This window comes from Zonotrichia leucophrys, chromosome 1A, assembly GCF_028769735.1.
Source record: "Zonotrichia leucophrys gambelii isolate GWCS_2022_RI chromosome 1A, RI_Zleu_2.0, whole genome shotgun sequence".
Taxonomy (NCBI): Eukaryota; Metazoa; Chordata; class Aves; order Passeriformes; family Passerellidae; genus Zonotrichia; species Zonotrichia leucophrys.
Window position 1 is genome coordinate 50,678,085 of NC_088170.1, and position 26,332 is coordinate 50,704,416.

Below are 26,332 nucleotides of genomic sequence, written 5' to 3' on the forward strand. Positions count from 1 at the left end.
AGGAGTCCTCACTGCACTGCAAGAGGATAACACTGGTCCTTTGAGAGACAAAGGCTGAGTATCATCTAAGCTTCCCTGAACCATTTTCACTTTTCTATAAATAAAGCTGCTTATCACTGTACTTAAGCTTCAGGAACTTTAATTAGACCAAGAATTCCTCTAATGATTAGATAAAGGCTGTTTCAGTGGACTGCTAACAGTCTTAAAAGCAATAGGATCTTTCCTCCCTTTTCCTCCTCACAAGAATCTTGGGAAAGTAACCACTATCAAATAAAAAAAGGGCTCCTTTCAAAAGCATAGACTTTCTGCTTATGTAGTGGAAAGGAAATGATTATATGCCTCAGCTCATCCTCCAAAGAACAATTCCAACTTTGCCCCGTGCTTAAGGCTGAGAAATCAGATAAGCAATAAACCCCAAAACAAAGTGTACACCAGGTAACAATTTGAAATGCTGGACTCTTCAGATGCTTTAGCAGAGAGAAGCAAACTTCTAAAGTATCCTGAACTCAAACTCTGTAACGTGCAGGACAAAGATTTACCTCTGTATAATCCAGGTTCAGCTAGAGCATCCACTGACAAAAGTTGATTATTTAGAACTTCTTCTAGACTGTTTATTAATGATCCCATGTTTGTTTGACCTTGAAATGTTGCTGGTTTATTGCACTTGCCGGCAGCAGTAGCTGTTTCCAAGGAGGCTGCTTAGCAGCGGTGAGATCTGCCAGGAGGACGGGGTGTCACATTCTTACTCATTGTGTTTACTCAACAGCACAATCCAACTTTCCAGAGACATGAAACTTCTGCGATTTGACAGTGGCTATTTACTGCTTTGTGAACTTGGCCAGGTGGCCAAAGTCACTTTTAAAGTGTGTAATCAATCTACAGATCTATTTTAAAACCTGTGCTGCAATCAGCACTTAAAAACCACACAGTTTTACACTAGTTGGGTCAAATTAATTTTATTATGCTTCATGATGAATTGCCACCAGTGCAACATCCTATTCACTGTACATTTCAAAAATTCACATACTAAAAATTTCAGTTTGATAAATGGAAAACTGAATGATTGAGAAGTTCTTACGAATTTCATACGTACAAGTGGCTAGCTGATATTGTCTATGCACATAGAGTGTTGAGATACAAAAGCCTCATGCTAGTTTGTTAATTGCTAAGGCTATCTGGACAGTCAATTAACCAGAATATATAAGAGGCCTTCATTACAATGTTTAGCAACAATGCACCAGTATCATGAAATGCTGTCTTCTGCTTGGAGCAAAAGTGGCAGTGCTGAAGCATGCAGCTATGAGTAACTTAACTGCATCGCAGTCTGTATGCCTGAAATTTATCATGAACAAACACTACTGGAAAGGAAATATTAACCTGGACACCACAGGTGTGAGTGTACTTTTTATATGAAGAAATAGAAAACCCAAAAACTTTCTTTGGCCAGTATCTACAAATCAAAGTTTTATTCAATAATGCAACTTCAGAGCTCCCAAAATCCAGAATAGAAATTTGATTAATGAACTGTGATGCTTAATTATTAACTATATTACAGAAATTCCAATCCTGGGAACATAACAGCTAAACATATCTAGTAAGTAGCATGTTAGGAAAACTCTAGGCCTCATCTGCTTAATTTTTAGATGCCCTATATGCAATAAAAATAAGAGTGCAGTGCCAGAAGTTATATGAAAGCCATAAAAATATTTTCCTTATACACAAGTTGCTAACTCCACTGCCATTAGCTACATGAGGCTGCACTTGCACTTGATCCAAAGCTCAAGCCATTACAGCAGCAAAGCTAGCAGGAAGTGTTTCCAGCAGCAGAGGCCAATGAGAAAGTTACTGCAAGAAAATGAGACCACTTGGCAATTTTTTTCCTCAAGTTATGTGCTTAAATTACTCTTGGAAGGAAGTTAGCATCCTCTGAATAATTTAACTACAACCTTACCTCTCCCACTACTTTTCAGCAACTTTCTTTTCTCCTCCTACGACTAAATTAATTTGCTAAAGACTAGGTTATAACTGGGTTAGAAATCCAAGCCATATCATGCAGGTCCAGCCTGTCAAGATCAGGTCAACACTGGGTTTCAGTCAATACTTGTCTGATAACTTAAATTTTGTTTGATACCCTGACTACAGTCAAAGACCCAGGACACTATGCATTAACTACACTCAAATGTAACTGACTTTAATGAACATTCTGTGTCCGATAATGTGGTTTTTAAAAAGATTTTCTACCTGAAAATTACAGCAAGTACAGTAATTAATGCTGCAGATATTAAATACCCACTTAGCATAGATTAGTACTTCATAATAGGCAGATGTGCCAATGTTTACAAGTACAATGTATATAAATGTGCAAGCTGTGAAATGAAAATCCCATGTTCTGTCCACTTATTCAAATACTATTCTTGTGAATCAGGTTCTTCATCTTCATCACAACCCTCGGTCTTAAAGCCAACATATGAAGACAAAATACTGCCATAAAGTTCAGTACTTTACACTCCATAGTGTATAATTCTGAGTTTATGAGACTTTCCAACCTACAGGATGTAGGATTGGTGTTTCAGCATCTGCTGTGTACCATAAAGCAAAGACTGCAAAGTAATACCACTTGTGTTTATTAGTACACCAATGTCCTACAAATTTTAAAAAGTAATTAAATGCTATTGAAGCAAGCCTTAAATGCAGCCCTTCAGCCTAAAACCCACAAAAAATTGATTTTAAAAATAGATCAAACTGTAGCGATTGCCAGCCTCCAGTACAGCCCTCAGTAATTTAGACATCTTCATTCTGGAAGTAATAGCAGGGAAGGAAAAAAGAAAAAAACAAACAAAAACCCAACCAACAAAATCCAACCCCTAAAAAATCCCCCAGAAACCCCAAACCAAAACCAACCAAAAGTTGAACTTGTTTGCATCAAAGTTGCTTTTACCACTATGACAATACAGAGCCACCCTGTTTAACTTCAGATAGAGGTCCCCATTGAAGAATTTAATTTCTACTGCTGTTCAATAGCAGTCAGTACTATAGTTAGGACAAGGTAATTTTCACAACTAGCTGTGCATTCTTCTGCAGTGCTTTTGTGTTATGTAAAGCATACTGCTAAGATTTGACCTGCAATGTGCTGATGTATTTGAAACCATGCAATAGTATAAATCAGCCTCAACATTCATACAGCATTTCATTTGAAATCAAGGGGCTAAATAAACTAAGAGCTGCATCACTTAAAGAACATAGTGCTATACTAGGCTTTAATAAGAAAATTTAGATACAGAAAAAGTAGGGTATGAAAATAGTGTTTTCCTTCTTGCATTATAACTAAATTACATTAAGGTTTTTGTCAGTCTCACATATTACATTTAAACTCCCTTATTGATGGAATGGAAAGTATTCACATGTACATTATCATCCAGGTGTAAACTTGCACACATTAACAGGGAGTAGCTTTGTAGAGGATTATGACAAACCTTTACAGATTAAATGAGGTATTGCACAGATTAATAAAAAAGCAAAAGGCAACAAAAATATACAGCAAATTGGTAGAACATTTACATGATAATTTTACAGAATCCATAGACAGAAAGCAGTGTTTAGTATATCATTCACCTTAAAAAATATATATATAATAATATATGATCAATCATCCCATTCGTCATCATCCTCAAAGTCTTCTTCATCATCTTCATCCTCATCTTCATCTGTAAGACAGGAAAAGCAAGTCACTTTCATGCACAGAATTAATATGATCAAAGTATTACTGATTTCTATCACAATTTTCTGAAAAGAGAACCATCACTTCAAGGTCGTCATACATTTAGTAATACTCTATTTTAAGATTGCTAGACATGACATCCAGTTCAGATAGTTACTAGCTGGAAGTCAAATCTAATTTGTTTCTTTACTCACTCTTTTCTTCACAAAAGAAAAATGTGTTTTGTTCACAAAGAGAACAAGAATCAGAAGTTCTTGTTTAATAGTTAATTTTTATTACTGTTGCTTAAAGAATGTGCAAGTTGCCAGCTTGTTCCAGAGTGGGTGTTAAACTTCAGGAACAGATTAATTTCTGGAATGTAAAAACTGCTTCCCCAGGTTTGTTACATAATGGAATTTGTTTACTTTACAAGCAGGTAAAAAAATCAGCCCTCCAAAAAAGGTCTGGTGAGCGAAAGATCATTGTGGATACTGGAGTACTCAAAGCTGTGTAATGAACATCAATTTCAAAGTAAATGCTTGCTGACTTTATTCAGCCTTCCACTTTTTTTTATGCATCATTTAAACATTTACTCTGATAAAATTAAACTACTTATTTGTTGGACAAGACCATTTCCTTCCCATAGGAAGGAACTGTAAGGGAGCATTTACCTCCCTTCAGGTATTTAATTTCTGTTAAGTACCAAAGTTGGCAATTACCACATAGGGCAGCATATCAACAAACCATAGTGCACTTGGTGAGATGCTCTGTAGATTGCATATACAGTTCTGATAGCAAGGCAAGCTCCAGAAATGTACCAAAGCCTAAGTGGAATAGATGTACTCAAACAGCTGCATTGCAGCTACTGAACTGCAATTTCAACTACATTTATTACAAGTTGGTATTTCAGAAATGCAAATCCTCTTGCAGCCCTTATTTTTCCCAGCACTTAAGCATGGGAAGTTGATTCAGTCCTGGCAGAAGCCTGGTCAAGTAACACTGCTTATCCAGGAGGTGGCAGCCAAAGCCCACCAGAACTGACAGCACAGGAGCTGAATGATGGCAAGAGATTTAGTGTCAACAAACAGAAAGCACCAAAAACTTTCTTCCACAATATTTTGACCATTTATTTCATCAGACAGCTGGTAAACAAAAACAAATCAGTTGCAACAACAACATAAATGTTTTTCTAAGAATATTAACCTTGTTTAGTAACTCAGTTGAGGATTACTGTGAGTTGCTAAACCCCAGTAATTCAAAGCAGCATGAAGGAACCATTCAGCCCATCACCAGGGCACTGCCAAGGGCAGTCTGCCCTGCACTATTTGCTGGAATCCATGCTTTTCTCCATCATCATTTTACAATAAATAGAAGTGTTAACTCTTGAAAACCCGACACTGTGAGGTCATAAAAATTCCATCAGACGCACCTGAAGAATGAATGGCTTTGCTCCTTTTCTGCATAACTTCCATCAATGCACCCACAATCCCTGAGGTGGGTGCAGGTGTAGGTGGTGCACTTTCCTGACCATCAGATACCTAGGAAAAAGGGTTACAATAGAAAGATGCAATTAGCAAAGCAGAACCTCTGTATTTTGAGACAAACTTCCTTGTATGATTATTGAGTTTATTTTCCACCAGGAGAAAGTGTGGAACAGTTTGTTGTGGAACCTTTAGCTCAAACTGCAAAATCTTTAGTAAAAATAGTCAACTTTTTAACCATATAACAGAACTGTAGCCATACCAGAGTTTAAATATGTAAGCTTTAATGAAGTCAACACTCATCTAAAAGAAAGCTTCTTAATATGGTTGTAGAGGCATGACTTGTATGGCTGCATAACCATTATGTATTTTATCTTTGGAACAGACCACAAAATATTTTTCATTGCTTGGGTTTGCAAACTGAGTCTGCTTTGGGCAGATAATCCCTTCTGAAGTAATGAATTTTGATAATGCCTACCTCTAATGGCAAATAAATATGAACACACCCTCACACTTTTTACAGCAGAAGCCTTGAGTGCAGAGGAGTGGCAAAAAATAAGTATCAACAGGCAAAATAGTTTTTAGGAGATTATTTTTAAGACAATCAGTGGCATCAGTAAGAAACAGTAATAGCCTGTTCTGCAGCAGGGACAGCAACGGCATCTCTTATGGGCAGCACTTGTCAAAACACAAGCAGACACCTTCTTACAAGCCTCAATATTTGCAGAATACAGGTCCATCTTAAGATGAAAATAAAAACAAATTAATAAATCTAGTGTTTGCCTTCTACTACTGTTACTCCTAAACTCATCTCCTGCAGTTTAGATTATTTAACTGAATAGCCAGGAAAGCAGCAATCTTTTCACAATCCTTGCAGAAGTTCCGTACAGCCATGACACTATGACATCATCATTGCAGGATTTAGTGATTTTACTCAAAAGTGAGAACTGAGTTTGAAAGGGTAATTTCTTGCCCCAAAACTCATCTATAGCAAATGTGTGTTCTTTGCATTTTCTTAGTACTACTGTTTAGTCATGGCTTCAGAAACTCTAAAACTTACAATCCAGCCCCCAAAGCAGAGCCACATTTTACTGTTCACACTGCATTTGCATGTCCCAAGGGAACCTGGGTGCGAAACAGTTTTTACTCACAGATTTCAACTGTATACCCTGTCGTATCTGATCTAGCAGTGCATCTCTTCCTGAGCAGGACACTGGTCGACTGTTCTGTTCTACCTTCTTCAACTGAGCTCCTTCTCTGATTTGATCCAAGAGTGCAGCTTTGTTTCCCGCAGGAACTGGAAGCTGGTGATCAACCTCTGAAGGAAGGCCTGGCGGTGGAGGAGGACCAGGAGGGGGCGGAGGAGGTGGAGGGGGCGGAGGAACAGAGGAGCCACTTGCCGGCGGCGGCGGCGGCGGAGGAGGGCCGGGGGGTGCGGCCGAGGAATGCACGGGCGGCGGAGGAGGATACATGCGGTTGGGCGGGGGCGGCGGCACCGCCGCACCAGGCCTGGATGGAGGCGGGGGCGGAGGCGCCGCGGTGGGAGCCCTTGAAGGAGGGGGAGGGGGCGCCCCTCGGCCCCTAGCAGGGGGAGGAGGAGGGCCCGAGCTATGGGGAGGGGGGGGTGGAGGTGGAGGGGGTCCTCCTCTGCACGGTGGTGGCGGAGGTGGAGCTGAAATGAAACAAAACAACTTTGAATTACCTGCTACTCAACACCTGAAAGTCTTTCAGTGACCAGCAGAAAAAGAACACAGGCTGTGTCTTGCCTTTTGCAAGGATCTCTGTGCTTGTGCAAATTTTACCAACTCTGGATTAAAATGGATACAGCTGAATATAAGCTGTGCCTATAGGGCAAACCAAGTGAAACAAAGCCTCTGTCAGTTATGTATTTTGTAAAAGAGTCAATCACTGCAGGAAGCAGGTACAAGACTAAGCAGGACTGATTAAAGTTCATAAGAATCCTGTAAAATTTTGTTGAGCTAGGACACAGTAAAAGAGAAAAACTTGTCAGAAATACACTTAAAAGTGAAATACAGAATTTCCACTTTCTAATCTATCCATTATTTTAAGTAATTACAGAATCAAGCATTTTTTTAAGTAGTATTTTCTAGTAACAACCCCCTCCCTCCCACCACTAATGCATTATAATGCAGCATAAACTGACACTTAGTGTCTTTTACTGAAAATTACTTCCAACAGTATCTTTATGGCAGGGGCTGTCAAAAGCAAACAACTTCAGGGCTACACACAGGATCATTTCTCTGTGAAGTGGCCTTGAAATGCACTTGTTCTGCTAATGCCATTTTAAGTAGCACTGTTTCATTTCCTCTTCCATTAAGCATCTAATGGCTCATGGTACTTTAGGTTGTGTGGCTGCTACACATAACTACTTAATAATCCAGATGCCATTGTATAATGGCACCTGGATTATAAAATTAATGTTTGATTTCACATGCCTTTATAACAAAAGGGGTATTACACTCAAGAAGATACTTCTCTACCTGTTCTATTATTCCTTTCACGTTACTGGCAAAGAAAGCAGTCTAGCTGCACTGGCATAGAATAGGGAACATCCATAAAAATAAGATTTTGGGGAAGCAGGAGTCACTAGTACTTCAACGCCTCCTTCCCTCCTTATCTTTAGAAAAAGGTACAACTCTTAAAAGCATGTATTATCTTCTTAAGTTCCACGAGTTGCTGAGTTTTTTTTCTACCCCTTCACGAGAACAACATAGAGAGAACTGGATCTGAAATGCCATGTATTTTCCAAGAGACATACTGCTAACATTCTTGATTTTGAAAGTGCCATTTTTGGCTGGCATGGTTGTAGTTCCGCTTAGGGCCACTGGAGGGCGGTGTTACCAAGGGCCACAGCCCGCCAAGCGCTGCAGACGGGTTTTTTTTTTTTTTTTTGCAACGCTGAGAAAAACGCGGTCGTGGCTCCAGAGTCTGTACTCTCCCTAGATTTCTAACACAAGGTTTAGGTTTTCCTGGGGGGAAATAGTTTATTCGCATTATAACTAGAGAGATATGCCACATCCAATATGTGGGAACAGCATTTTGCCTGTGGGCACTCAGCTGTAGTGAATTGAGGGAGGAGCAGCAAGGGGAGAGCACTATTAACTTACCCTCTTCTCTCCCTTCCCCCTCAAACAGATGGTACAAGCAAAACAAGAAAATAAATTTAGTTTTTTTATAAATGCACACTAATATTAACAATAAAATTTGTATAATTATCTATAAATGGTACTGTCACCAAAAAAATAACCACCAGTACCAAAACTAGGGAAAGGGCAGGGAAAACAGGAAAATAATTTCCATCTCAGCAGAATGGCTTTTCTGCAACCCTCTAGTCAGCATGCTAGCAGGGTGAATATGTAAGCACAGAAATTCTTGCAATAAACACAGAAAAATGTTTTTCAGTTGAGGAAGAGCACTTCAAACAGCAGTCAAGCCCATACATCTAATAACAGAGTAGTGGATAAATCCACTGAAATACTGGAATATTTTATCTACCTCTATAAAAAAAGCACAGAGGTACATTATCATCATGCATATTATAGATGAGGCCGTTTTTCTTTTAATTGCATACATGCAAATGGTCATAATGTGAAGTTAACACATACAAAATAGAAAAATACAGAAAAATAGACATTTTAAAAATATTTTAAGCTAGTCATAAGACTACAAGGCAAGTCTCCTCAATGTAGTTTTAAAATTAGCAATATTGGATCAACACCCTTGTAAACATTTAAACTGAGTTTATTCTATAGAGAAGGTGACAGATTTCTTACTGAGAAAAAAATTCATAATTGGGAGTTTTGTTTGCAATTTAACTAAGAAGTTGAAACATAATGTTTAATATTGCATTCAAACAGGTGCAGATTAAGGTATCATCTAGGAAAAAAATCACACAACAGCATGGATACTTTGAAGCATATGCCAGCACAAGTACATACCACTCCACCGAGGCGGACCTAAGAAATAAATGTAACAAGTCATTGTACCCTGATTCTGTATCTCTTCAGTCACTGAACAACTTACTCACTGCTTTCAAACTGTTATAATTTCACCTTAGATAATTTTTCTCTTGAGCAGAGCTCTAAGCAAATTCTTGAAAGTTTGACACTGGCAGTGTAATTTTAAACTGACTTGCTATCTTCCACTAGATAATGCATCAGCTGAGGTCACTTTTAAAGGTTAGGCAGGCAGCAGCTTATTTGAGAATTTTTTCCCAACAGAAGCATGCTCAAGACTAGTATTTTTTATTTCAAATTAGAAAAAAATTAACTTCAAAAAATATAAAAATTGCAGGTCTGTTGCTGTTTCAAGGCTCTCTACAGAGTTCTGCCAGGGTAAACGGGCAGGCACACATATCTGCCAGCCATCTACTATCAATACAGCCAACAACAGCATCACGTCTTCCAACATTTTCATTTATTTGTAAGATTGAGATTATAAATAAATATTTAACGTACACAGTCTGAAAAAGCTGTATCAAACATACTGTGTAACTCTGCATTCAGACTAAGTGCTACTGGAAATTACTTAATTGGCATAAATATCTTTATTACTCAGGGACAAGTACTCTCATGGTTCATGCCTGAATGTTTTTACATAGTGTACAGTGTATGGAAACATGATCCAGTGCAACTGCAGTGACATGAAGCCCAGAGAAGAGAATCAAAAACTGCTCACCATCAACAGTTTCTACTCTAATCCTTAAGGCAAAAAACACCCTGTTAATTTTTAATTTTCATTTTTACATGGAAGTGAAAGGAATCCCACCTTGTCTGCGCAGCTCGTTTTTAACAGCTTCCACACCTCCTGTTTTCTCAATGAAATCATATATGACCTTTGAAGTTTCTTTGTCTTTTAGTTGAGCCTCTGAAATTCCACACAGATCAAACAGATTTTTCAGTTCTGGGTCTAAGTTGTTCACCTGCAAGTGAGATACATTGGTTTTAAGTAGCTTGGAATGTGGAGATATTTTAAAACTATCATTTATAGTTTTATAAAAAATACCAACAAACCATATAGTTAAAAGGAACAGCAAAGTGATGTAAATGTCTCTGAGTTGGCTTTTCAAGTCAGAAAGTACTACTTTAGGAGAAGTAAGTACCCTGCATGAAAAACTGAAGGTTTTGAATCTTTCCCCCCTCAGTCCCCCTTGCCTATTCCATTCTATTCCACCATCCCTCTGTTTACATCACATCATAAATCCCAATTTGTAACTATTTAATGTACAGTTAACTTGTTCTTTAATGCAAATCTTTAGTGCAAAAAGTTTCTAAAGTTTAAATCATTGTCTTCAGCAACTTATTAAATTACTTACATCAAAACCTGTGTTTGGATCCCAACCAACATGTCCAATGTGTCTAAAAAAAGGAGAAAAGTCCATTTAATCAGCATAAAAGGATCATGTTAACTAAAATAAGAGGACACCAAGATAACCAAAGATACCAGCTCCTAAATAATTCTTATTCCTCAGTGCCGCACTTGAGAATGGAATAGTAAAATGTCTTTATTTTCACTTTTTGTCTCATGTCCAGAAGACAAAATGGAGAATTTCTCTCCTTAGGTTACAATCTGTGACAAAACATGAAGGCTTCATGCCACCCTGTGGTGCATACGGATAATGATGCTGCTCAGAGATCAAGGAGAAGTTTTGCCTTTACACAGCAACTGGACCTTGAGCTATTGCCAAATTTTTCAGTGCCAGGCAGCTGGAAAGCCTCATCCTCCCGGTCACCACTGTGTGTATCACTCCTTTCTCATTCACAACTTTCTAAGATAAGGCAGGACTGTTTTCAGCTGCCATCTTCCTAAGCTTCTAGCAGCCATTTCATGTGGCTACTGAAGTATTATTTTATGTGATGCTATAACCAGTTAGAACACTGATGAGTTTTGTGCCCCTCCAAACTACCTGACAATACTGCTATTGGATATGGAAAAGAGAACCATAATGTTACCAGGAATCCATGTTTAGTGACTCTTTTCACACACTTCTAGAAGGAAGATACAGTTCTCAGGAAGTTCAGCTCAGAGTTATAAAAAACACCAGGTCAGCTGTTAGTAGCCAATGCAGTCAAGGCTACACTTGATAAATTACTAAGGCTATTTGGCTGCTGTTAAACAGTGCCTTCCACAACAGACCTTGTATTCTTGCTGGTTTTATCAGCAGCATAAGTTTTCTTCATTAAAATACTGAAGTACAATGATCAAGTTTTGGTTTTGGTATAACTATGACTAGTAAACTATAGGTTTTAAGAAGTAAGAAAAGAAAAAGGCTTGGTTTAGAGTGAAATTATGCTATAAAAAAGAAAAACCTATTTTGCCTAATTATTTAAATGCCTTTAAGTAACTACCAAAATACAGGATGATTTGTTTACAGAATTCTGAATGCTTTGATACAGCTTGCTTCACATTAATTAGGAATGCATTTCCTACCAGGAAATTCTCACAGCTCATCACAATGTATTAACCTGACATATGTAAATTGACATTGGTTTACCACTAATATGATCTTACCCATGTATTTGTGCACATCTGTGTGACTTGGGATGCTCTTTTAAAAGGTTGTGAGCATATAACTCAATTTAGTGCACTGAATTGACACTGAAGTTTTATATGCCATAGTTTTAGCATTAGTTTTTGTTAATTTTTCATCCTTCCAAGTATGATAAATTACTTGTACACACTGACTATGACACACGTTTTTCAGATCTTTTCAATGCAAATACATATTATCAGATAACCCCAAGTCTTATGCTACTTAGAAGAATGTATACAGTAGTAATTTCCATTCATTTTGAGTAGAGACTGTTGTTTTTTTCTCAAAATGCTGAAACTCCGTATCTGCCTAACCGAAGACATTCAAAAATTTTATCTACTGACTGCAACTTTGATCTGGCATAAACAATGACCATGTTAGTCTTCACAGGTATCATAGCACAAGTGACACAAGTTATCCTACTGGCTTATTTCCCTAACACTACCAAATGCCAGTTTCCGTAAGTTTGTACAAAATCAGCAGTTAAAGTATCTTACATAGTAGGATGACACTTATCTGTTGCAGTCTACAGGAGACTTAAACAGACCTCAAGCCAAAAGGACTTTCAACAGACTTCTTTTGTAAAGGGTCACCATTTACAATTTAAGTTTACATTATATGATACTGGAACATATCTTTTGTTTGAATGTCATTAAGTATTTTATCACCTTACTCTCAGCTTCTCTAAGTCACAGTCTGATAGACTTCATAAACAAAGTCTTGAAGTAATTTTCTATCTATGCTGCTGCACAACCCCTTCCACAAATTCCTAACACAGGTCTGACAGGATAATGCAAATTTTGTCCACATATGCTCAAGTCTACATCACTACAGTCACAACAATGACCAGCTACCAAGCACTCTTCAGTTTTGTTTCCCTCACTCTTCTTTTCTGTGTTTTCCCATTCAAGTGACATTAACAGATGCAGCACTTCACTGATACTCAGATCAGTAAGAAAAAGGTTGATGCCTGAATTTTCTAAGCAAAATTTGTTTAGGGAAGTGTTTTAGCCTGCTTCTTTTATATTCCATCCGCTATCCCATTCTACAGAGCATTTTTCCAAAACACTGTGCAGTAATGTTACTGTAACTAGTAATGCCAACATTACTTTAATGGAATTATATTCTGGGAAAACACATCAGTGTAATGATGCAACATACCACTTCAAAAGAATAAGACATTCACTTGGCATGTAAACTTCACAATGCTTTTCTCATGCTTCACAGAAACTGATCTCTTGTAACTAACTCAAGCTCCAAGTTCCTGCTGCTTCAGCAAATAAAGTACATTTATTTTAAAAGGCAGAAGATTATTGCAACAATTAATGTTCAGGAAAGCAACAGTTAATTGAGTAAAGTGACCAAAACCAAGTTTCATGAAAGTGAAGCTCTAAGTGGTACATCGTAACTTCTCCAAAAGATTAAAGATACATAAGAAATGACAATAGGAAAAAATTCTGAAGGATGCATGCTGTACTTTGATCACAAGGTACAGGTCCTAGCCTACACAACAGAAAGCCTGTAAACAGAAAGCCAAAGATGAAATCATGGCAAGTAATTTCTGCAGTTATGACAAGTCAGGACACAAATGTGTATTTCACATGACAATGCACAGCTAAGTATGTGCAGGTGTAGGAACCACAGTGTCAAAGAGTTGACCACTGAGGTTGAATGAGTCTTCACTGAGCTGACAATCTCAATACAGCACCTCTATGCAGCTGAAGTCTTTTCTAAGCTGATTTTCGATAGCAAGTTACTTTCACAGCTGCAGGAAAATCCTCATCTGTGTATAAGCTAACCTCCTTTTAAACCCCACAGCATTCCAGCTAGCATTTACTTAGTTCAGGTTACACAGGTTCAAGAGTTGGCCATTTTCAAATGTAACTGACACAAAAAAGGCAAATCAGAAAAGCAAAATGCCAACATCCCCTCCCACCACTCCAATCAACAAAACTCCCTCCCATCCAAAACCAAACTCAATCTCAAGAACATACTTACTGGAAATTAGATGGAGTTCCAATATCTGCCTTTGTCAATCTTCTCTTTTTAGTTTTTCCTTTCTTCTTTTCTTTGGTATATGAAATATTGTTGACTTGTGGAGTATAAAATCTGTTAGTTGTAATTTCTGGGTTTTTGATATCAACAGTTGCCATTGGTAGACTGGGGCCTGTGAAAGTAAAGTACAGGATTTTTACTACTGTGTTTCACCAATGCCACGTTCAATCCACAAACTTTGGGAGTTTTTTTTCTGACCTGTAGAATACTTGTACTTTAGCTGTAGCTCCACATGCCACATGCATCCAGATGGGTTCTGGATGTCAGATGCATAAACTAAGATATTTGATTTTAAAAAAACAAATGTTGCTAGAGCAGAGCAACAGGAATATTTTCTGAACTACAACTTGTTTTTTGCAACATGCACAGAACACCTGGAATGATGAGACACATTAAAGATACAACATAGGTACAATCCTAGATGAGATCAAAGATGTAACTCATGAACAGTTAGACCCAAAGAACCAGCAGGCCATTACCTGGGCAGCATACTAAACTGATCCCTCAGGAGATAAACCTTCCCTTGATAAACCCCAAGTGGGAATGCTTTCTGCCATCACACACACACAACCTGAACATCACAATGGCTTCAAAAGGTTGCTCTGGACACACTACTGTCTTTAAATACAGGACAGTATCTGTAGAACTATTCAGGATTTCTTATGTCTCACATTTTGACAGGTTTTCAAAACAGTGAAGTCCCAGATAAGAAACAGCTTGCAGAGACAGTAAAAAGAGCACTAGAAATACAGTTTGTAATCTTTGTGCTTCACATACATTCTCAAACTTTGCTTTTAATTCTAAATAATTCTGAATTATTATTCTAGTTATTTAAAATGCATCTGAATTATACTTCTGCTAATTTAAGCATCCTAATATTATGTTACTTGCATAATGCTAGCAAACTAACATATCTAGTACATGTTCCACTCAGGTTTTTTAGCTTTGACAGAAGATAATTCCAGACATAGGCATATGATAGCAGTACTTAAATGCTAAGAGGCAACTTATGCATTTATCATATACATACATATATACACTGGTGTATTTTTATAGAAACCTACAAAAAGGGTAAGTAATTTCAGTTCTGGAAGAATGAGATTAAGCAGGCCATTTAAAACCAGTTTGACCAGAAATAGTTTGAAAACATTCTCTACTTCCCTGTGAGTTAGGACCCATAGCTAACAAATGAACTAAAGACACAGTCTTACTGGGCAGATGATAAAAAAGTATAATTAGACTTTGATAGAATCTTGTTTTGACACTATTTTTTCATAACTGCATTCAGAAAGAACCAACAAAGCTTATGTTCACAGTGCAATATAAAAATCAGAAAGGACAAGTAGACAACACAACAGGTAACGTAGCTGACACTTGCATTTAAACACCTCAGGGGGAGGCACCTAGTACTGGCCAGGACAAAAAACAAAACCAGAAACATGACACTGGGCTAGACAAAACTCATCTAAAACATATGACAACTCCAACACTCCTATAGGAGTCTTAAAGGACAAGATTAAAAACTGTACTGAAAGTGCATGAAAAAAATTGTAGAATGTTTTCTGCTAAGCAGAAATGCTTTTATCTAGAAATGTTTTGATCTAGACAACTGTCCTTTGAGAATACCCAAACAAACTGATCATGTAAGACTACACAAAACAATTTGCATTGTTAAGAGTTTCACTTAAAAGTAGCCCTGAATTGACTTATCATCAAATATTATCAACTCTAAACGTAACAATAAATTCAGTAAAATCTTCACAATTAATTGCAAATCACAGTCTTAATTTCCTTGGTACCAAACACTAGGAGTTAATATCCACTTTATTAATCTATTGCCTTTTTTGTTATATTCTGTCCATTTTTACCTATTACATTGGTATTTACAGTTTCAATAGCTGTATTGACATTCAAAAAAGAAACAGGTATCTCTATAATGCTAGTAAGTAGGTGATATTCTTCTCCCAATTTATAACAGTCTTTGAGGTGCATCTTTCTGTACAAAAAATTCTGAACTAACCAAACGTGGTCAGTTGCCTGTAAAGCAGCAGCAGTTTGCAAACAGAAGTTTAATTCAGCTGAGCTAAAATCAAGGACAGATAACCTGATTCCTTGACAATAATGTTCATACAAGAGGTCACAGTAAAATTAAAGATGAAAATTTTTCTTACCGTCTGGTTTAGACCTTTGATGTCCACGAGGGATAAAAGAACCTTGGAAAGAATTGTACTCTTCTAGAACTGCCATATTTATATCCAGTAAAATTTTTCCCATCATTACACATGCACCTTCCCCAGCAGGTGCACACAGCTCAATAAACGAAGATGAGAGAGGCATATAGAGCTCATCATTAGGAAGTACCTGACAGTACAGTGGCCTTAAGCATCCACTGTTATCAAAATCTGTGACATCTTCAGAAGGGGCTCCAGAAAACGTTGTACAGAACATTTTGAAATGTTAATTCTAGTCTGTATTTTATTTAGAGTCTCTCTAGGTATCTGTCTCAGACTGCACACAGCTCTACAGAAATGCAAACTGTTCAAACTGTTCTAGTTAACAGCTGAAACAAAATTCTGCCACATGGTTCCTCAAGATTCTCTCAAAACCTAATACTCTGACAAATCCTCATTTCATCCAGTACTTCACTACGAGGTCAGTTCAATCACAATAACTCTTCTTTATTTGCATAAAGAGACCTAGCAATTACAAATGAGTGGAACACAAATCCCAGGAAATTACAGACTAATACATTTTACATAACTGTTAATGCCAATTTGAGTTTAATCCTGCAATTCTACAAAAAAAAAAAAACAAATCCAAAACCCTTAAATCCCTATCATTGAAAACATTATACAAAAGACCAAGTGCTTTTTCCATGCAGCTTCAATGTATGCAGAAAATCCAGACTAACAAGCCCCAGTAAAACAAAATTCCTCACAGTATTTCAACCATGGGTCATGTGAGTACAGAAATGTGACTGTTCTCATTTTTCAGTTTTAGAGATGCATTAGCACAAAAAACACCAGCACAAAAAAGCAGGTGTTTCATCTTTTCTTCCCAACAGAATTTCTGAGAAGCAAATGCATATAGACAGTAAAATAAAAAGCAGCTGTTATTACAATAGATGTAGTTTTTTTCATCCAGTTACATGCAGATAGTATGTATCTGCTGTAGTCTTAATTCCAAATACTGAAATGCAAAGTCTGTGTAGGCTGTAACAACCTGAGGCTATAATCCATGCCCTGACCATGTCTTATCTGTGACTGTTGAGGACATGGCCATACAACTTCTCACCAGCAGAGAAGCCAGGCATTACAGAATTTCATAAAATCAGAAAAAAGAAAACGTTTAGACAGGTTTTGAAAGAGTATGTGGACGTCCCAAGGAAACAGTTTATTAAAAAACAGATGCTGAAACCTGTATATAACATGAAGTGATTATAAATCTGAAAACACTGAGTATAAACCCTATGTCTTCCACAGAACACTCAGGAGAAATTCAGCATAGAGATAATGACTGCAAGTTTAGTATGAGAGAATTTTTCTCAGAAAAATATTGTTCCCAAGGTCTTACAGCATGAGTTATGGAGAGTATTTTAAGCACAAAAATTTTTGCAGGCTTAGTTTTCTTAAATCTTATTCTATTCCTTGAATAGAATAAGATTTAAGAAAACTAAGCCTGCAAAAAATTTTTAGACCAATAAATTGTTTGTGTTATAACAGAGACAAAGCAAAGGCTATTTTTTTTTTTTTTTTGTGGGAGGTGTTACTACATGATCACTGCTGCTATAATTCCCATCTGCTCTGCAGACACTGCTATCAGGGATGTGCTGTTTAGGTAACCAGAGCACTCAAAAGCTTTTGAAAGCTCAGAAAAGCTGGCAAGACCATCACACATGGTATTACTGTGAGTGCTTCAAAACTTAACATCCCAGTCAAAGTTTAATCTATACTAAAAATGCCTGACCTAAACTGATGATTGCCTGAATTTCCTCAAAACAAAGTTTGTGAAAAAAAGGAAAAACAATTTTTTGAGAAGTATTCCATATGAGGGAAGTTTTATCTGGGTATGTAGAAGGAATCATTAGTTCCCATAATTCAGGCTTAGTTATGAATTACTTGTTTTGGTGACCTACAGAGAAATGCTTGAATGACTCGGTCAGAACAAATTTTAAGGCTACCACCTCAAAACATAAGCAAATTTCAGAAGATCAGTTGACTCTACCCTTGGTCAAGCAGCAAACTCACAGATACATGCTATGACCTGTATGATCTGGCTCACCAACAGAAATATGACAGGAGAAATCCCTTTTTAACTTCAGTGTGAATTCAGAAATCAAAACCACCAAACTTGATATTCATTGATGCACCTTTTTCATGATTTTAGAATGGATGATAAAAAAGTTCTGTATCAAACTGATACATAGTTTGATTCCTTCCATCAAGTTAATAAGAGGATCTCCTGAAGAACCTGTATCTTCCTGCTAGTGAGACATGTTCCTGAGAGGCAAGGAGATTCAAATGATTCTTCATTCAAAAGGAGTTTAATATTGATGAACACATGACATAAAGCCAAAAGACTATGTTACATGGTTAGCCAAATATACTGAAATTGAAATATTATATTCTATTAAACCCATCATTATTATACCTGCCATTGAGACAAATGGACTAACTTTGTACTGTGATCCTATACATGTATATTCTGAAGATCAAGCAGCAAGTGCATGCTACAAGGTTTTCTCAGTTTAAGATGAAAGGCCCTCTCTCCTACTGGCAACAAAACATGCTTCTCCAGAAATATTCTTTACAAATGCCAGCTAAGCCACAACACATACCAAAGAACAGAAACAAAAAGAATACTGTAACCTCCAGTTTACTGCTTTTGTCACTACATGACCATCCTGAACAAATCTGAAACAAAGCTATACATAAACAGTAAATGACAGCAGAAGGAAAAAATAAAATGCAGTGATTCATGCAAAACGCTTACCATTTGGTGGGTCTCGTCTTTTTTCTGTTGAAAAAGAAAAAGAGCCATTTAAACATAGGTATCACAGGAAAAATTAATTCTAAAGTTTAGAGTCTAATGAAGCTTTCAATGACCTTGACCTCAAATTTAGGAATCTATTAAAATCCTTAAAGTCTACTTGTGCAGTTGAAAAAAAGTATTACAGAACAAAAACCCCCAATCTTAGATAACAAGCACTGATTTAAAGTGTTCAAACTGAGCAGGAGCATATAAGGCAATAGCTACTGACTAGGTTTCAGACATTTCAACTGTGAAGCAGAGTGAAATATTCAAAATAATCTGTTTTAAATACAACCTATCAAAGTGAGATTTTTGAAGCATTATGTTTTCTGATATCCACTGAATGAAACTGTTCTTTCATTTTTATCTGAAAGGTAATTAGCACTTTTATAGAGTATTGTTCCCTTACAGAACCTAAAATTCAAATAATTTTTGCTTTATGCCTAAAAAATAGGACACATGGGGGTAAGACACTTCACCTCTGTTATCCAACAGATAACTGGACAATATGGAAAGAACTAGAATCTCCTTGATACTAATATGATATTCTATTCACAGCACCAGTGTTTCACAGACTATGAAGAATCTGGCTTAATGATTTAAAATGTAAAGTTTTTACACCTCAATATTCTCAGCCTATATTAAATTCTCCTTCAAAGGAGATTTCCCTCACTTACTATTAATTACTATCCACCCCCAGTATATATTTACACACAGTACATCTATACACACACTCTTAAGAAATTTGGATTTAGCAGCACCCACAAAGGCAAGCAGTTTATCATCTCACTACAACAAAAGCCACAACTCTTGTAAGGATTTGGATTATCTGTAGTCTAACAGGGGCTCCCAAGAGTTGTATAGCAAGAATTTGTAACAGGCATTTCACTTTCCAACAAGTCCAAGAAAAACTTAACTTGCTATATTTTTCCAGACTCACAAACATAAGAAGGGAGAAGGTGCCTCCACAGATGGTGCTGACCTTGTCCTAGGAATACTTATAACCCCAAAAATATACAATCCTAAGTATGCAAGGCGAGTCAGCCTCCTGACAGTCTGCTGATGTTCAGGTCAGAATAAAGGAATCTGTCAAGATCAAACCTTCATGGGAAAGTGATCAAAATCATTGAGAGTTAACTTTTGATGAACAAGTCTTCCAAAGACAGTTGAATTTTAGGTCACAGAAGGTTAGTTTCAGGCACAGAGGTGGAGTACCTCTGCAAGGATGCCTCAGCATAAGGTATCAGGTCTGAGGTGAGAAAAAGAAAAAAGGCTCTTTGACTAAGTACCATGCTCTTTCTTCCTACAAGATTCAGTTAAAAAAAACACACCTTGTACTGTCCCGTAGAAAGAAATTTTTAAAAAAATAAAAATCCACCTCCAACTCAACCTTTGGACCATAATTAGAGTTCTAGTCAGCAACTTAGAGACAGCAAAGGAGAGTGCAGGACCGGTTGCAAATCTGTCCTGGGATGGGAAGATGGCAAAAGCAGGAAGCATTCATAGGAAGTGTTAGGTGGCCTTGAGTCAAATCATGGGAATCCTTTACAATTTTCATTACAATAAATAGTTCAAGAGAAAAAATAGTGGGAAACAACCCAAAAAATTATATACACTTCCTGTAATTTTTACTGGCTAGATTAATTTGTGGCCCAAAGAGACTAGCTCTGTTTTTCTGTGGTTACCACTGCTGACAAGAAAGTATGAACTTTTGTTCCTAAAGCACAGATGACCTGATGAGAGTGGCAGATTTTCCGGTTTTTGAAGATGAACATGCCTACTGATCTAAAACAGATGAATATCAGGAGCTGCCTATGTCCAAAAACCACAGCTCCCTTCAATGAGCATTCCTGGAAATGAGAATAATCTCTGCCAAGACTTGAATCCAATGAAAGCTGAGCAGGTTAGAGATGCCCTTGTCACCCAGGCAGCAAAACCAAGATCTGTGACCAAAGATGAAAGAAAAAAACCAAAGCAAATAAAAAAAATCCTCTCCATATGAAGTATCTACCTTGAAACTTATGAAGTCCATTATGAAGGTACTCAGGAGCTAAAAGCTTGTGAAGGAAAAAGCACTTTCATGGAAGGTTAACAGAGCTCCCACCCATGAGCTACAAGCAGTATATAAAATTAGTCAAGAAGTCTCCTATTTCAAAAAGAACTACTTGCAGTTAAGAACAAGTGTCTGTTTCTCTTTTAGGGATGAGTGCTCAGCACGTGGAGAAGGCACTTGTGTTGGTACTCACATGAACATTTCTGAGGCAAGATAATAAAAATAAAAACTAATGGTATCCATGTGCAACACCTGAAGTGACAGTGCACTATAGTGACAAGCAGTGAGAAGAGACACACTGTGTTCAGCTGTTTACTGGGGGAACTATTTGGGATTGGTTTAAGAAGCAAATAGAGAGATTATTAAGTAAATCTACAGACAAATTAATGAATTATAGCAATTTCTTTCTAATCTAAGGTTAAGAATTTGACTAAAAAAAACAAACCCAAAAAAAAACCCCAAAGCCCACAAAATTAAAAGGCCAACCCAAACCAGAGTTTAGTTAGATAAAACCCTGCACTATTATAAAGATTGAGACAACAGATCAAAAATTCTCTCTTCCTTTGTCCCTCATTCTTGACATTTTTTGTCCTTCACTCTACTTGATATTTTGTACATTTTAAGCTTTTGTACATTCTCTGTTTGGAGCCAAACTTTCACCTCTCTGGAACTCCAGATGCACTTACTCAGGGGTTGTCTGTATACTGGAGTGCATTTCATGCTGAGTGAGGAAGAGCAGAACCCTGTTGTGTCTTCTCTTAGCTGTCAGACAGTATTTTGTGCACTAACCTCAGCACCAAGCCACAGCACTGTGAGCCAGAACTGCTGCTACTGCTACCTTTCAACAACATAAGTTTTCCATAAGGCTCCTGGAGAAGACGAGCAAGCCCTGAATGGCATAACAGGCAGCTAAATGATCCCATGGAGTACTTGGGTGAGTTTAAAGCACCTCAAGTGACACTGCTATGAAATGAAACATAGTTTGGAAGGCATGAAAGTAAAAATCCCGTTAAAACAGAAAAGCATCAAAATTATCAGACTATTACATCTGTGACTAAGAAATTAAGATGTATTAATATTATAGATGATATACAATTCTGGTATCATTTGTGTATATCTATGTATACATCTATATGTAAATTAATATGTGTTTCATATAAGCATTTATAAATAAATAAACAGATAAACACCAACAGCAAATCATCTTTGATTTGAGCATGCAGAGCCTGTTATTTTCGAAGCACAATTAAACAGCCACAAGGCCAAATACAGAACTCCATCTGGTGGCTTGACTAAGGAATCTCTTAACTATTTTAAATTCTTGGTTTGCAGCTCTTAACAAGGAAAAACCTGAAGTGTTTTGTTTTGAAGGTTATTTTTTGGTTTTAATTTCATTTTCTTTTTTAAATAAAAGCTGTCTTGAAGTTGCAAGTGTTTGAGGAGGTGGAGTTGTTTGTTAAAACAATATACAAAAGAACATGAGCTTTAGCATACAAACAAAGGTATTAGTTCAGAGAGTGAACAAGAAAAACTTAATCTGGTCCTTTGGAAAAAAAATCACTATGTGGAAGAAAAACTCTGTGAACAGAAGGTTTGACTGAACCACTATTTTCAAACAAAGTTTGCTACAGCCAATATACTTCTTCCCACATCATGTCTGTGCATTGTAGCATTGCATTTCAGATGTAATAGAGTAAAACTTCAGGAACAGAAAATGCAAAATTACTTTTGCAATGTGAGTATGAGAAACTTTATAATTGCCACTTCTTAATGATCCCCCTTCTTCTCATGAAACCTTACGAACCTATTCTGAGCTGAGGGAATCTTCAAGAAGTCATTTAAGCTCCTGGAACAAGTGGTCTATTCCTGAGTCACCATGCCTTGGTGAAATCCAAGTGAACACATACAGATAATGCACATTTGCAAGAGCACTTGCAAGGGCAGCTCTCCAGGGCGAAGGCTTCCTCCTTCTACAGAAGCCTACACTGCTAGCGTGACTCCAGAATGGATTACAAAAACACATCCTGTAGCTTGCACATCCACCCTACATCTTACAGCAACCCTGAGCACATCTACTTGTTCCAAACCTGTAGTTTGTGTCACTTTATCCTTCACAGACATATGGCTGTCAAGACAGGAAAGTTGTTTATGGGCTCCCTGGAAAATGACCAAGACAAGACCTGTAGGAAGCCTGAGCTGCCTTTAAAGCACTAACCACACTCCCAAGGCACCTTGCAGCTGGCAAAAAGCATGCTGTGCTTCACTGGCTGTCCTGTGCTCCTAAGGACACTGTAGGCACATTATGTCTTCTGTTCTTGGCCTGAGCCAAGATCACTACTTCTGAATAAAAGATATTTCTCTATTAACTGCTGGATCAATGCCAAAAATTCATGAACTACTGAACATACCAGATGGTAAAATTTTTGTTACAACCCACTTGGGCTGAATTTAACAAATCAGTTATAAACAGCCCAGGGCTAAAAGAGAGTTTATTCAAATATGAAAACAACTTAGAGAAAGATTTCTAGTTTTCCCAATGTCAGCTTACAATTTTTCTTTCCCTCAATTTGTATTTTCACATCACCACCTTGGGGTCTCAGCTCACACTTACAGAACAGAACATCAAGGTGAGTTGTTTCAGAAAGGTATTAACTTTTGCGCACTAGAGAAATAAGAATGGTTTAATAGCATAATTACTTCAAAATATAAATATGGCAGTGGTGTCTCCAGTGGCTTTCAGACATAGCAGTAGCTTCCTGCCTCCCCCCAAGTAACATAAACAAGCCTGAATTTAAGATTAATTTGAATATTTACCAGATTTTCTCTGCCGTCGTCCAAGTAAATCTGTTACTGTTTTGCGGAATAGTTTAGCTTCTTCTTCATTAGCAAAATTAAGACCAACTTGACATGTCTGAAAAACATTAATATTTCCCCCCCCCAAGACCAAGAAAATGTTTTAAAGGCTTTCTTAAATATTGTCTTACACCTTTCTAAAGGTATAACAAGAAAAAAATCACTGCAAATTAGGAACCAAGTCTTAGTGAAACATGGTATCTTAGGAACCTATGTCTACTAATCAAGTTTCTAAAGATCACAGCCAAAAGATATAAGCAACATCTTGTAGCTTCAAATCAAAGAGAGGAAGGAAAAGGAAAATTTGTGCTTTAAGAATATATGATATGTCATAAATATAATCTGCAAGTCAAAATGCAATTTCATTAAAGAAATTTGAAAATAAAGAACCACATTTTATGCTTCTGTACTATATACTAAATTTTCTAGTTGAGATATCACAAAAATTACTTTAATAAATAAGCTTTTACAAAGAATTCATAGAATTAATTAATAATCTCAGTTACACTAAAAGAAAATACTGTTCAAACTAAAGGCATTTTAAAATACATATTCAAAGACATTGAGACTCACATCTCCAGCAAAGGTATGAAAATATCCTCTAGGACTATTATATACAAAGTTATTGTACAGCTCCTGCTCCCACAATAATTTCCCATCCTGAAAAGAAGAAAACAAATAAAAAAGACTATAAAACTTCAGATGAAATTGCAGAGTTTAATTCCTTTACAACAGAACCTATTAAGAGTTGGACACAGCACAGCATTAAACATCTGCCTTGCTATTATACTAACCCAATGGATAAGCTCAATCAAAACCAAAGTACACCAGAGCTTGTGGAAGAGCTGTGAAGGCCTAGTACATTGGGTCACTGTGTTCTGTGCAAATTTCTGTGTGCTTCCAAAAAACTTCTTTCAAGTTCTATAATCCTGCCACAGTGATACTCAGAGCAGTAACAGTGACCAGTTACAAGAATACAGTGACAAAACAGCAACTGCAATAAAGGAGACTTCCAGTCTCCTGTTCTTATCTCAGGCTTGACTTGAAAACAGTTAACTAAAGAGAACAAAAATCTCACCTTTTTAAAAAGTCTCATGTCTTTAAATGACATTATAGTTCAGCACCCAAGGAAGAGGTTTCTGACAAAGTCTTAACAATCAAGTGACCAAATCAAAGTCAAATGCAAGTGCCAACTGGCAATACTGAGCAAATCTGAGAGACTTCAAGCACTGAACCCTGACAGATAAGGAGCTGCTTCCTGGCTGCAGAGATAATGGGAAGCTTTCCAAAGTCTCAGCAGAGTCAGTAGGACTTAGGTTTCTCAGTATCATTTTTGTTACAAAAACACATCTTGAACACTTTGTCTCTCAGTTCCCACTCTCTTGATCAGAATATTATAATAGGACAAAGCTCTTCAGTATGATTCTACTTTTTGTGGAGGGGGAATGAAAGAAAAAACCACCCACCCCACCTCCCAGAAAGTCAGAACACACAACTTGTTTATCTTGCAGTTTTCACACGCACCACACTGACCAAAAAGATTGTTTCCACCCATACATCAGACAGCATCTATTTCTTTAAACCATCCAAAGTAGTGACACCCACTAGAATTTTGATAGCTGTCCATATCAGTGACACTATACTCATTTCCACTAATCAGATCTGTAGAGGGCAGCTTCTGAGAGCTGTAAGAATAGTTGATATTTATTTCATCCGTTAAAGATGACAAATGAAATTGCTTAAATTTAGAGTACCTGAAAAAGTTGTAATTACCTATGGATAACAACTGCAATTGCACAGCTTAAAGCACAACCACTTGAAAATTTCTATGAATGCATAGCTACAACTTAACTCATGGAATTCAAAATGGAGAATGAATACAACCAAACTTAAAGGGTCTGAAAAAGAAAAAGGGTGCTTACCTTAATGTCAAATATTCTGATAAAATACGACCTCTGTGGATTGTCCTTTACAAGGCAAGCTACACCACAGCACTTCTTTGACCACATGGCATTGCGATCTGCTGCGTATATCTGAACGACTGCTGAAGACATCGTCTAAAAACAAAAGGTAGCTATTACTTTTAAGGAAAAAAAAAATCATAAATTCTATAACTGAACCTTTCCCAAAGCATCTCTTAGATTTGTTTCTTGTTCTAGGCAGCAACTTTGCTGATTTCCCAGGTAGTTAATCCCATAAGATTCAAATGACCCCAAATCACTCCTGTGCTTTAGATTTTCACTTCTATGCAACATTTAGACACCTTAAGAACCCAAATGAACTTACCATTCTTTTTCATGAAAAATAGCAAATAAATTTTGCCTCTAAGAAGCAGATCAATAACTATGGTGGTCACACAAAGTAGCCCTACTGTGCAAGGAAATGTCTGTTTAATACTTCAAACTGAATACAAACACAATACTCAAGATGAAACTGTAAATTGCACAGTTCCTGGACACACTCCTGGGTACTGGAATGCAACTGGAAGACATTGTTTAATTGTTTAAGTGGTCTCTGGCACAATTTTAACCTATGCCAACTGGTGAACTCCAAAAATTCCTGGGCACAGTTTGAGAATTCACATGAGCTAGGCTCATTCCCAGCTGGCA

The 26,332-nt window shown here is 37.1% G+C and overlaps 1 protein-coding gene across 1 annotated transcript in view; it reads right to left on the bottom strand.

The window, feature by feature from the left end:
- Positions 1–940: 940 nt before the first annotated feature.
- The window catches only part of WASL (WASP like actin nucleation promoting factor), a 50,468-nt gene continuing 25,076 nt past the window's right edge, over positions 941–26,332 (bottom strand). Inside the window, exons 2-11 of the mRNA XM_064702739.1 lie at positions 25,646–25,780; positions 24,297–24,383; positions 23,685–23,781; positions 18,779–18,802; positions 13,730–13,898; positions 10,514–10,556; positions 9,967–10,120; positions 6,330–6,850; positions 5,127–5,235; positions 941–3,704 (exon numbers count right to left, since the gene is read on the bottom strand). Coding sequence (XP_064558809.1) covers positions 3,643–3,704; positions 5,127–5,235; positions 6,330–6,850; positions 9,967–10,120; positions 10,514–10,556; positions 13,730–13,898; positions 18,779–18,802; positions 23,685–23,781; positions 24,297–24,383; positions 25,646–25,780 — 1,401 coding nt within the window. The 3' untranslated portion in view covers positions 941–3,642. The remainder of the gene's footprint in view (positions 3,705–5,126; positions 5,236–6,329; positions 6,851–9,966; positions 10,121–10,513; positions 10,557–13,729; positions 13,899–18,778; positions 18,803–23,684; positions 23,782–24,296; positions 24,384–25,645; positions 25,781–26,332) is intronic.